The sequence below is a fragment of the Lissotriton helveticus genome, chromosome 5_1 (genome assembly GCF_964261635.1).
Source record: "Lissotriton helveticus chromosome 5_1, aLisHel1.1, whole genome shotgun sequence".
NCBI lineage: Eukaryota > Metazoa > Chordata > Amphibia > Caudata > Salamandridae > Lissotriton > Lissotriton helveticus.
In genome coordinates, this window is record NC_136065.1 from 2049326772 (window position 1) to 2049340199 (window position 13428).

The 13428-nt window shown below is 41.4% G+C and overlaps 1 protein-coding gene across 1 annotated transcript in view; it reads right to left on the reverse strand.

Annotated features, from left to right (window-relative positions):
- The window catches only part of LOC144756261 (complement factor B-like), a 457893-nt gene that overhangs the window by 17604 nt on the left and 426861 nt on the right, over positions 1-13428 (reverse strand). The window contains exon 18 of the mRNA XM_078645906.1: positions 4925-4966. Coding sequence (XP_078502032.1) covers positions 4955-4966 — 12 coding nt within the window. The 3' untranslated portion in view covers positions 4925-4954. The remainder of the gene's footprint in view (positions 1-4924; positions 4967-13428) is intronic.

A 13428-nucleotide genomic window follows, 5' to 3' on the forward strand; every position in this document is an offset into this window, starting at 1 on the left:
TAAATTGTACTGCCGAATACGATTTTCCATATCAAGCAATAATTTATTCAAGGGTTCTATTTTCGCTGCGACAGGAATAAAGGATTTAATTTGGTTTTGTAGTCTTCAATTTCTAATTGTATTGTCAGAAACTTTCATTGAAATACTTGCCATATCTTTGCGCAAATTCTTCAATTCTGATACAATAGTGTATGTGTTAGTACAAAAAGCCTGCATTTCATCAAACAAATCAGTTAAGGAAGGTTCACAAGAGTCTAAAATTTTAGACTTGACTGGTGAAGGTGAAGTACTACTTTTTTACATTTGTTAAGAGCCAAATGAGTATTTTTACTCTCCATAGTAACAAGTTAATTATTTAAGGCAGTAATCTGTTCAATTTAAAGTTTCCAAGCCCTTAGAAATAATGCATTATAATAAAGCTCTTTGCAACAGCTAAACAAGCTGTGGAAGTTTCCAGGCCACATCCGCACCCTTTCCTGCCTGTGGGTCTGCCCTTCCAACAGAGAAAATCAGCAATATCTGAGTAGGAGCACTGCTTCACCCTCAACCTCACCAAAAACCTGGTAGAAACACTTCGAACTGATGCTGATGGTGTTAAAAGTATCCAGGTACCATTATTACATTGAAAATAGCCCTTTTGGCTATAATAATAAAACGGTCCGAAATCAAGGAGCTCACTCCGTGGTGACCATTTTGATTCCATCATTCTCTGCCCGATTCTATCCCACGCAGCCGTCACGCAGGGGTATGCTCGACTGGCCTCAACGCCACTCTCGCTTAGACGGCAGGACGGGGGGGTTCCGGCAGCACAGCCACGGTCATGGGTGTGAGGGGGCCCTTTGAGGGTGATAGCTGGAGTGGAAAAGCCCTGTTAGTGTCAGATAATTGATGTATTATAAGCCCGGCAGGCAAAGCTCTCTATAGAGTGGCCATCTTGATGACCAGGGAAACCACATCTCCGACCGCTGACTTGTATATATCTTCGGGCCTGATATTGCCTCAGACTCCTTGATAGACCAAGGTCCTGAGGGTTAAGCATTGTCAAGCATGCTTACCGCAGCCGTGCCACAAGGACCTGCTCCCCATACAGAGGAGTCGGGGATGATACCACTGCTTAAAAGAAAATTTGCATGGCAAAATTAGAGCCCACCACGGAACTCCTATGTATGTATGCTGTGGAATGTGCCCATGGGTCCCGTCGAGGTGTCCCCCTTTGGGAACCACCCTAACCAATATTCACCAGGATACTGAACCATTGTGACTGCATACTGCAAAAATACAAATCCAGTGTTCCCATCACGGCAGAATCCTACAGGTTGATGGTGTTCCTAGACTTCACTCTGGCAGTGCAATGGTGCGGAGTATCCTTCCTGGGTGTGGAAAATGCCCTGAGATATGCTCTACTCATTCTGGCCCGACTACTAGTGATTGCACACTTTTTTTTGCAGATCCCATAGAGACCTGCTCGTGATTAGATCAATTTTGAAACCAAGAGAGGCCTGCCCCGACAGCACACTCGGCCAGACACAATACCATCCTGATGGTGACCCAGGTGAGAGCAAAGAGGAACCCAGAGACGAGAATTGAGTGTGGAACTTACCTTAGGACACATCTGAGAAAGCTGTAACAGCCGCCCTTCTGACAATGGCAGTGATGGAAAATCCCATTGGCAATTCTCTGGGTGACCTTCCTAGGCAGTGAAGGAACCCATCTTATAGCTTTGGACATGCAGCTTCGAACATCCAGTAGTAGCCAATTGTAACTTATGTGACCTCACCAGCTCCACCAGTGTTAATATTGTTCCAATTGCAACAATTTTTCCCTTCAGGCTTGCACACCAAAGGTCTCCCTCACAGCCCACCCTCTGTATTTAGCTGAACTCCGTAAATAACACTATGGACGAAGGGCTTAGTCCAGCTGCACATAGCTGTTCTCCTTGAGTAGATCCCCAGTCCACATCAAGATGTATCGGGCCTGTGAGGCATGACTCCCACTGTGGCTCAGGAACTCGACCTCCCTGGGGGTGCCTCATACATTGGTTCACTGGATGCCATCAACGGCAATGCAACCTTTTTATGATTGTAACCCTTTTTGGGTATTTGGTTGTGTAGTAAATCCAGGATACAGGTAATTGGTTCAAAAGGATTTAATTGAAGTAATCCTACACAGCTCATCATCTGTCAGTCACATCTGTGCTCCAGTCAGTCAGTCAGTTAGCTCTCAGTGTTGAAACATAACACTCAGGTACGTCGGGATGACTACTCGGAAAATAAAAACAAGAATTTCCGAACATAAGAGCACAATTAGGTGCAATAGACAGGCTACCAGACTAACAAATCACTTCATAGAAGCAGGGCATAAACCAACTGAATTTGAATGGACTGTGTTGGAACAACCTAACATCCCGGCACACATAACGGACATGTCTAAACACCTCTTCATGATAGAGCAAAAATGGGTCTACAAGTTAAATTGTGACAAGGCCTTAATGAAGACATCCCTTGGATGTCACTATGAAACGACAGTTTCAAACTAACTTTTCTGTGCAACTGAATGAAAAATACCCCTCTTGACATACCACCATAAGATGATAGACCCCTCTGTGTAACAACCAAGCTGTTGTCTATCTTAAATTACAACGATTGATCCCAATTATACATAATATAGATAGTCATAAATACTCTCTTGACCCCTGCCTCGCTAATTTATGTATAAATTTGAAAAAATTTGGCCTTTCATTTGGTGAATTTCGCTTGAAGATATTCATGTTATTATTCCATAAGGGAACGATGGATTCTAAGATCACTGGCCATCACGTGTTAATAAACAGGAGTGTAACTAAATCATACATAGGGTCAGTTGAAAAGATTTTGTGGACTACACCTCCCAGAAACAACTGCGGTGTCATGTGGGGGGAGACATCCAATGGGAAATGAGCCACAGTCAATAAGGAAGTGACAGACCTCTACCGCGGTACCTCCCCAAACAGCCCAGAAGGCTGTCAGGAGCACCGACGGAGAGGTAAGGAGAACATTGTATTTAGAGATTTCTGTTAAAATGCGCGCAGGAAATGCAGTTCCTATTTTTACTCTGATACTAACCCGAGTTTAAGTGCTAATAAGGTCTGTTGTGCACACTTACACGCACCCGAGTTCATAGCTTACATCGAGAAGCACAAATGCGGTTTGATGTTAAACCCGAGCATCAAGCGATTTGTGCTTCCAAATAATATTTCACGCGGTCTATTGAATGCGCGTATGAACCGAACTCTCTATCTGAGGGGTGAGCGGTGAGTGGCCTCTGATCACGATATGGTTTCGCTGCTAGGTCACATTTTACTAACTGCAGCGTTTAAGTGAAAATACACGCAAAGAACCGAGTTGTATATTATTTATTTAAATTCGAAATATGAAAGAAGTCGTACTTTGACAGAGGTTTAATATTCAGAGCCTTGCATAAAGTCGTCGTTTCTTTGAGGACAACGCCCTTATCTAATAAACGCTTCGTGTAAAGGACACGTTAGCTTACAAATAAATAACAAGAAACTGCATTACTCGACATCGTAACATGAAATGGGCGCATTGATGATTTGGTCTTCTTCTTTTTTTCAACGAACAGAACCCATGATTCCATCTATGATTAAGACAGGCTCTGCGCAAAATAAGATCTTTCACAACTTGAAATCCTATTCCTAATAGATAATAGGCCCATTTTTGAGTCAGCATTAAACACACGTCGATCCCTCCATTTCTGTTTTGACCCCTTGAGTGTCTAACTGCAGGGCGACCACATAGGTCATCACAAGCGTATTTAATTTAAAAAAAATGTTTTTACTATAGAGCGGGGCTCCTTTATCCTGAGCTGCTTGCCAGGTGAGGCGGAAGTGCTTCCCCCTTGAATCTAAGGTGAGCCTATGTTGTTTTGATAATACTCAATTCGATTGCCATGCAAGAACAATGTTCTAATAATGATGGTGGTAATTCGTACTAATGATGGTATGTTTTCCTATTTTTGTTCTTGCTGTCTATGTGTGTGTGCTATGGCAACTCGAAATCTGGAATTCTTCTACTTTACCAGGAGGGAATCCAGATGTGAACAGGTGACATTTTCCATTTTGTTCACGATTGTTTTTTAATTACATAAGCATTAGCAACTAATTATGGGTCCTGAGGAAGCGGCAGGTACCAATGTGGACCTTTAAATGTCTGCAGAAACATGTCGACCAGATAACCCAGTCAGTACTCATTTGTTAAAACTATCTGACTTGTTTGCACTCTATTTGTTTTTATTGTTGGAAGTGTATGGCTCCAGAATAAAGGTATATTGCGTTCACTATCCAATTTTATTATAATACACACTCTTTTTTTCATCACTAATCACTTTTGCACTGCTTTCAGTTACAAACAACATCTACCTATCACCCTAAAAACTACCTCATCAATATTAACCATCTCCCAATAACATCTTTGAGTTGGTTAATCTGGACTACCTACTGTGGAGTAGACCATATGATGAATTGGGCGGCACAGGAAGAGTAACTGATGGACACTTACTCACAATAGGTAATTGTATAGTAGTTTGCTTACATTATAAGCTTACATAGAGCCATTCCCACACACATAGTTGTTTTACATTTCAAGACCCACAGGTATTCTTTGTGTTTTTCACTTCCGAAACATAACATTCCACATTGAGCCAGAACAATGACACCATAAATGCAGTGGCACCAGCATACAGAATCTAGTTATGGGTATTACATGTGACTGAGAATATAACATACCTCCTTTCCCTCAGAGGCACAATAAAATAAAAGCAGGTACAAAAACATAACAGAGCATCAGTAATAAACTAACCAACATAGCATGCAATGTAACCCCATAAAACAACTATACAAAAGATAAAACAAAATAACAATAATACTTACTCACAATATCTACGCGGCAAAATAGATAACCTAGTGCTCCTCCTATTTTGTGGAAGAAAAGAATTCATGTTATCATCTTGTCCACTGGAAGTAAAAGTGGGTGACCCTATTCTTACTTTAACAACTTTTGAAAAATTCCACCAACACCCCCCTTCCACTTGGATAGCATTATTACCAATTCTGATAACCTTGATGGGTTCGCTAAATTTACATCTCCCTTTCTTGGTGTGTACAGGACTCTTTATTTTAACATAATCACCCGCACACAGTGAGACCTTCTTGACACCCTTCTTCTTGTCGAACCATTTCTTTACTTTCTTTTGTGTGATTTCAGAATTATCTTTTACTGTCTCCAAAAGTGATTCAACATCAACTAAAGAATCAAACCACTTACACATCCAACCAGGTAGAAAACTAGTATTAGCTTTCCTTTCCCTTACGACTTCATAAGGAGAAACCTTAGTGGACGAATGAGGTGTTGTTCTGTAGAACCAAAGCATGCTTTCAAGAGCAGCAAAAACATCATGCCTGCCTTTAATTGCCCACCTAACACAATCACCAACAACCCTCTTCATTCTTTCCACAAGACCATTAGTCTGTGGATAATATAATGAACTTCTAAGGTGCTTGACACCACATGACTTAAGGAAAGCTTTAAATTCATCGCTTACAAACTGAGTGCCATTGTCAGAGACAATAAACTCTGGAAACCTTCCCTTAAGAACACCTCCTTAAGAAACTTGATGACACTAGAAGCACTAGCTTCCTTAACAACTTTTAGTTCCGGCCACTTGGATGTATAATCCATCAAAACAAAAATTAACCTCATTCCTAGCGGTAAAACCTCATATGGACCCATGATATCAACACCCACTTTAACCCATGGTCTAGACGGACACTCAATTGGAGACAAAGGTGGGACAACAACCTCAAGCAACTTTTCAAAACAAGAGCACACTGGACAACTTTCTATGAATGTCCTGATTTTATTGTCCATACTTGGCCACCAGAAATCTTGCCGGACTCGACGTATCGTAAGGGACACACCTAAATGCCCTTCATGAGCCTCTTTCATAATAATATATCTAAGGGAATGAGGTGGTATTCATTTCTCACATCTCATAATTAAACCATCCTCAATCGATATCTCTGATTCAACCTTCCAATATGGTTGCAACTCAGAAGATAAAGATTTTTCCTTGGGCCAATCTTTCTTGATAAACATAAAAACCTTGTGTAGAATTCTGTCCTTCAAAAGAGACGACCTCCAATCTTCCTCAGACCCTACTGCTAAAATAGGAACATCCATCGATGCCACAAAACAATCTTCCTCATCCTCTTCATTTAAATCCTGGAAACTTGTCCCTTCACTCAGATCACCACTCTGGGTAACGTGATAAGAAATCAGCACGCGTGTCCTTACCACCAGCAATGTGCGTGATTTCAAATTGATATTGAAGCAACTTACTAACCATCCTAGTAATCCTGGGTGTACAACACTTGCTCGGCCCAGAAGACAAAATCGATACCAGTGGCTTGTGGTCTGTAACTAAATTGAATCGTCTTCCCCAAATATAAGGTCGATACTTGTCAATGGCCCATAAACAAGCTAAAAGCTCTTTCTCAATAACAGGATACTGAGTTTCAGTACTCCTAAGAACCCTAGATGCAAATGCTACAGTATGTTCTTGATTATCGGAACGTTGAGTAAGAATAGCTCCTAAACCAACCTTACTTGCATCCACAGTAATACAGCATGGTAACTCAGGATCGAACGGTGTAAGTGCATTACTTTTCCTCAGGGCATTCTTGACTTCCACAAAAGCAAGGTCACAATCTGTTGACCACAAAAACTTTGAGGAAGACTTTAAAAGATTGCTAATAGGTCTTACCATTGATGCATAACTAGGAATAAATCTTGAGTAGTACTCCAATAATCCTAGTAAAGACTTGACCCCTGTCTTGTCTTTAGGCTCAGGCGCATTCATTATGGAATCAATCAAACCCTGCCTAGGCTTGATACCCTCTTGAGATAACAAATGGCCCAGGTACTCTATCTCATTGGATGCAAACTTACACTTCTCAGACTTAAGTACAACTCCATTCTCTTTGAATAATTTCAGAACTTTCCTAATAATCTTGTCATGTGCCTCCTCATCATTAGCATAGATCAATACATCATCTTTGAAAACCAAAACACCCTCTGCATTCCTCAACATGTTTTGCATCACCCTTTGAAACACTGAGGCCAGGCCAAATGGCATCCTCTTGTAGCGGAAAGTTCCAAGTGGAGAGACAAAAGACGTCAAGGAACGTGATTCAGAGTGAAGCTCTATCTGATGATAGGCGTTAGCCAAGTCTAACGTTGAAAACATCTTTTCACCTTTAATGTTGGAAAATAAGTCCGTAATCTTAGGCAAAGGGTGGGAGTCAACCCAAATCTCCTTATTTAGAGACCTACGGTCCACACACACCCTTAACTTGCCATCACGTTTGCGGGCAACAACAAGAGGAGACAACCATAATGAGGAATCAGTAGGTTCTATAATTCCCCTCTTGCATAAAGAAGAGAGTTCCTTGTTAAGATCCTCCCTGATACTAAAAGGCACACTCCTGAGTTTGTGTTTAATGGGAGTTGCTCCATCCTTGACAATGATCTTATGTTTGAACCCCGCGATCTTTCCCAGCTCATTGCTGAAAACAGAAGGAAATTCATTAAACCATTTAGTACTTTCCCTCTCACAAGTGACCAGCATAACTTGTTCTCTGGTTCCGGGTTTTAACTGCATACCAAATAAGCCCTGGTGAAACCACCCTAATATGTTCAATCCTTTGGCTGCAACATAAACTTTGCCTCTGATCTTTCTACCTTTGAAGACTAAATAATCCTCAAGAAACCCCAAAAGTTCAATTTTTCGTCCCTCGTACGAGACTGGCGATCTGTCAGGAGGAGACAATTCTCTCTCTCCCCATGTCTCATGGAAAAGCTTTTCTGTTATCATGGTGATTCTAGCACCTGGGTCTGCCAAAAGATTGAGCTTCTTTCCACCAACAAATATCTCAACTATGGGGTCGACACAAGTTGACGGATCACCAGTTAGAGGTATTGAGGATTTGTCAGAATCAGAATGATCTTGGACAACAGAGATAGACTCTGTCTCTGAGTCATCTTCTGATTCTACAACACAGGCTATAGTCTTCTTTTGAAATTTCTTTTTCAAACAAACCGTGGCAAAATGTCGAATCTTTTTACAATAGTTGCACATAGAATTGAGTGCAGGGCATTTTACTCCTTTACCATGAGTAGAACTACCACAACGTAAGCAAACATCACTAGGAACAGACTTAAAAGATTTCGATTTCGAAGAAAAATTGTTCACATTTTTCATAATTTTGTTTTTCGACTTTTTTGAGGTACCAACAAAGTTAATACCATCAGCAGGCTTGTCTTCAAGTTCTGTAAGAGAAAGGTGGGATGTCTCGATGCTCTTTGCTATTTTGATAGTTTCATCAAGCAAAGGATTGTCCATGGAAAGTAGTTACTGTCTGATCTGCTTATCTTTACAATGACCAACAAATTGATCGCAAATCAATTGTTCTGTAAAATTTTCAAAAAGACAGACAGAGGCCAGCTTCCTGAGGGGGGAAATATAGGCATCAACATCCTCACTTTCAACCTGCTTTCTCTTGAAGAACTTGTGCCTGAGAACAATTAAATTGGGTTGTTTGTCAAAACGAATTTTAAGTTTGTTAACAGTATTTTGATATTCATCTATTAATGCATTATCTACAGGAGGATCAGGTAAGTGTTTGAAGATTGATCTTCCTTCGAAACCTAAGGAGTGTAAAAACAAACATTTCTTGCTCTCAGGACGATATCTCAATGCTCTAATGGCACCCAGATATGTCTCTAAAGCATCGAACCAAACATCCCATTTCACAGGAGGATCTCCCGGAGAATCAGGAAAAGCGGGAGGAGCATTGATAGATTGCAATGAAGACATTTGATAAACAAAATTGTAAAATTTCAACTATGTATGACAGTTATTCGCAATATTGTGTGTGCGAATCACAGAGACGACCCTGAAATGAAGAAATTCGCATGAAACAAATATAAATAGAGAATCATAACTTAAACAATGTGAATCAGCACTAATGTCAAAGCGTTGTAGATATAAGACCCAACTAGTAGTAAAATGATGTCAATAACACTGGAGACAATTTAAAATTAAATAAATATGTCGATCCACTTGAAAAATAGGCATATAGTGAGTGGATCACTGACGCTGTTCCTTAAGCAATAAAGTCATCAAACTTTAAAAAAAAATCTTCCTTTGTACATTGTTTCAGACATAGAATGTTATTGTTTCCCGTTGTTCTCCTATTCCTTGTATAAACAAAGACAGTAATTCAGAAAGCAGAATCCTGTTTGTAGAAATCCCAAATGCTGCTACTGGAAAGAGCAATGGCGCTTGTTGAATAAAAGGATGTCACAAACAAAAGTGACTGGAAGAGTTCCAAAGAGTGATTGTGATGTCACCTATATCGAGAAGATTGCGTGGTTGGCAAAATAATGTCCATCAAAAAACAGAACGTGGTTGGCAAGATCAATCCTCCATTGGTTGGTTGGCAACGTGAGCTCCTATTGATTGGCAGCGCACAGAGCATGCGCGAGAAACAGTGACAGCATAGAGAGCATGCGCGGTAGAACGCAAACAATGCAGGCGCTAACTCCAATCACGCGCTGACGTCTCTGCGCATTGACTGACTTGTAACTGCCCTTAAAAAATGCACACCAGAGGGTATGCGCGCGGTGACAGCGCGTGTGAACAAGTCACGGTGGACACAGCACTTGAAAAATGGCATAAGAAAATAAGCACGTGAAGAAGACAACAGTCTAGTAAGTTTCTTACAGTCAATTTAAACGCAAAATAGTGCAAAAAATCACAGGATGTTACCCGTATATCCACTGATGAAAACACTTAAAGTCAAATAAACGAAAAGCCCCCAGACTGAGAAAATTTTACGTGGTAAACAAAGTGATGGTGTATAATAAAATACACGTTGAGAATGTAAAGTTATTGACTAATACTGTCTCCTCCCACTGTGCACAGACAGCAAAGAATTGATGACCAAAAAAAATAAAGTCTCAGTTTGGTAATTTTTAAACATAAATGAACTGAATAAGTTGAAAGTCACTTATCTCACAATGTTGAGGCTGTCATCATAAGGCATTTTATCGCGATGCAGCAAAATTGAAGAGAAATCAATGATGAAGGCTGTGGATGTGACAGTTGAGGCAGATGACATGAAGTAGATAAATAGATTAAATTCTTCCTTGTAAAGAATAAATTGATGCGTGGATTCAGCTGTGTAGGTCCTCGTCGCCAAAAATATGTAGTAAATCCAGGATACAGGTAATTGGTTCAAAAGGATTTAATTGAAGTAATCCTACACAGCTCATCATCTGTCAGTCACATCTGTGCTCCAGTCAGTCAGTCACTTAGCTCTCAGTGTTGAAACATAATATTCCACATTGAGCCAGAACAATGACATCATAAATGCAGTGGCACCAGCATACAGAATCTAGTTATGGGTATTACATGTGACTGAGAATATAACAGGTTGGCCGGCTGATATTTCAACCAAGTATTTCTGAGGTATGTTTTGTCTAGTTTATTGTTCTTGATGGCCTGCTAGCCCCCGATTAATATAGTTGTGGAAATAGCTGTTACAGTGGGAAGGGACATCTGCCTTACTAAAGCTTAAACTACACCCCATGAAGTAAGATAGGGCTTCAAATTGCATACCAGCATTTGCCATTCCCCTCATAAGTACTCAGCAATTTGTCATCATAGGGAAAATATTATTTCTTGAGCAGGAACATTAGGGGCATGGGATCTGCCAATAAGTGCCACCAGATCCAAGCCGGATTCTGCCAACACTCTTTTATCCCGCTAGACGCCCCTGCCGCCCGCAACACAAGAGTTCTGACCGCATGTGTGAGACACTGGTCATTAGAGGAACTCATGAGATGTCTGGACTGGTCCTCATACACAGCTGAAACTCACAAAGATAAACATGGCAGATGTTGGTGTGGCTTATCTGCACATAACATTCTGGGGTCCCCATACAAACCAAAAACATCATGCTTTTATTGCACACCTAAGCTTATACCCATTCTTCCATCCACTCAAACTATGGCTCTCTATACAAGGGTGGTGATATCCTCCAGGATGAGCAGATCCGAAGTTTTCTAGAGGGAAACTGCCTTGCCCCAAATGTCTAAGCTTATAAAGACACCCTCTAGCCTCCCAATCTCATTGCAAAAATCTGAAATGCAGTCTGCTCCCTCCACAAAGGTTTTTTCTTCTGGGTCTGACGTCTGCCAATGGAATTTTATGCTGCAAACAATTTGAGTTACTCCTCAAATTAAAACGACTGGATGACACTGAAGAGACTAGACATTCTTCCTGCTTATATAATCTAAGAGGAAGGCACTGACCACTGTCATATTGAAACCTGGACGTGATCCAGAGGTGCCTTCCCTATATAGGCCGATATCACTATTGTCCTCCGAATATAACATCCTAATCCAAATAATAGCGTGTTGCTTAATATTCCTTATGCCGGATTTAATACACCCGGATGAAAATGTGTTCCTCTTGGGCGTAACATGCCTGTAAACATCATTCACTTTCCCTCTATATTGAGGGAGGACATCACAAGCTTGGCCTCAAAAGGCAGGTAACTCTCTATACACTGAGTAAGTATTTGACACACTTGACTGGGAACATATGTTTCAGGTCTTGCAATGCCTTGACTCTAGACTAAAGATAATCGCTTAGATCTGACTAGTGCACACCAGCCCACAGCAAGGTTAAAGCCTAAACAATATATCTCTGACTTGTACTCATCGACCAAAGGCATAAGCAGGATTTCTGTCCCCTTTGTTGTTTGTCCTGTCCCTAGAGCCCCCTGCAACCAAGATGAGATTACAGTGGTCTCTATGTGGGGAATGCATGCATGGCATCCCTCTATATGCGGATGACTTGCAACTATAAATGTTTTAGACGTCTTTGAAACCATCAACTCTCTGGAATCACTTCCAGGATTTAAGGTCAATCACACCAAGCCCTTGGTGTTCCTCTTTCAAAAAGACTTGTCAGAACGAGCACTACACCTGGGTACAAGATGCTTGCAATGAGCACCGACTTGCTTCAAATACCTAGACATGCAATTATATCACAACCAGGCAGATGTCCTGGAGGATGATATAGGGAGCACTATCAGATCACTTTGTTCACAAGTTGTGTTCTGGACCTCCCTACCCTTATCTACTGCTGGCCGAATCGCTCTGATAAAACTGGTGATGATCCTCTGGCTTCTTTATGACTTTGCCAACCTCCCAAACCTCATCCGTCTCCGAACATTCAGTGAACTAGACACTTATTAATAGACCTTATATGGGGGAAGGTCAGCTGCAGAGTTGCTCACTCTAAGGATTCCCACACCTGGAGGTGGCATGAGGGTGCCGGACTTTTCCAAATAGTACCTTGCATTGCAGCTCCAATGGATAGCGTGTTGGCTGGCCGGCCATCTCCAGGAAGAGACAGGTCTCTTACATACGCAACGGCAGGATGATACCATGCTCAGGGCCCGCTTTGCGTTGCCCTCGACCCAAACTCCAAATTGTTACTTTTAAGCAGTGTACACAACTACTTACAGTGAAGCGTCCCCTGCAACAAACAAATGAAACCCTACTACCCAACACTACCACTCAGGGAGATCTTTTAGGAGTAGTCATCCTTAAGATTTAGACAACTAGCTGCATGGGAGGAGGTAGATATAATCTGAAAAGCATCCAGCAATTTTTCACATACATGGTCCAGCCAACGCGTTTTGTTCCATATATAATCGGAACTTCATCAGGGCTTAATATCTTGTGAAAACATGTAGTATCCCTGTAAGACACCACATCATGTTCCAACTGTGGAGCATATTCTCAAGAACGTGTGATAACCATCGCAAAAGTAAATTAACGCAACTTCCAACATTAAAGTCCATTGCGGGAAAATTATGGAGTGTTAACGAAGCATTTTCAACGCGTCAACTGACGCGTTAAAATCAAAGCCACGTCGCAAAAATGCGAAATGCGAACGGAAAAAAAAGCTGTGATGAGGCCAAGCGAGATACAAAAATCAGCGAAAATCAGCTACAGGCCTACAATTCACACGCATCCATCAGTCGGGAAAAATCACCATAAAAGCAGAAAAAAACTGACAAACACATGCCAAACAACAGCGAAGCACAATGGATGTTGCCGGAGCAAGTACGGAGAAGAACCAGAACCCCACAAACCCCCCCGGAGGACCAGCCTGGGACCTCGGGGTCAGGGAAGGCCAAGGAGAAGAGTAGGAAGAAGCACTTCAGTCCGCAGGGAAACAGAATACCGATAACGGAGATGGTCGAACACCATCTACAACTGTTTGTCACCTCTACTG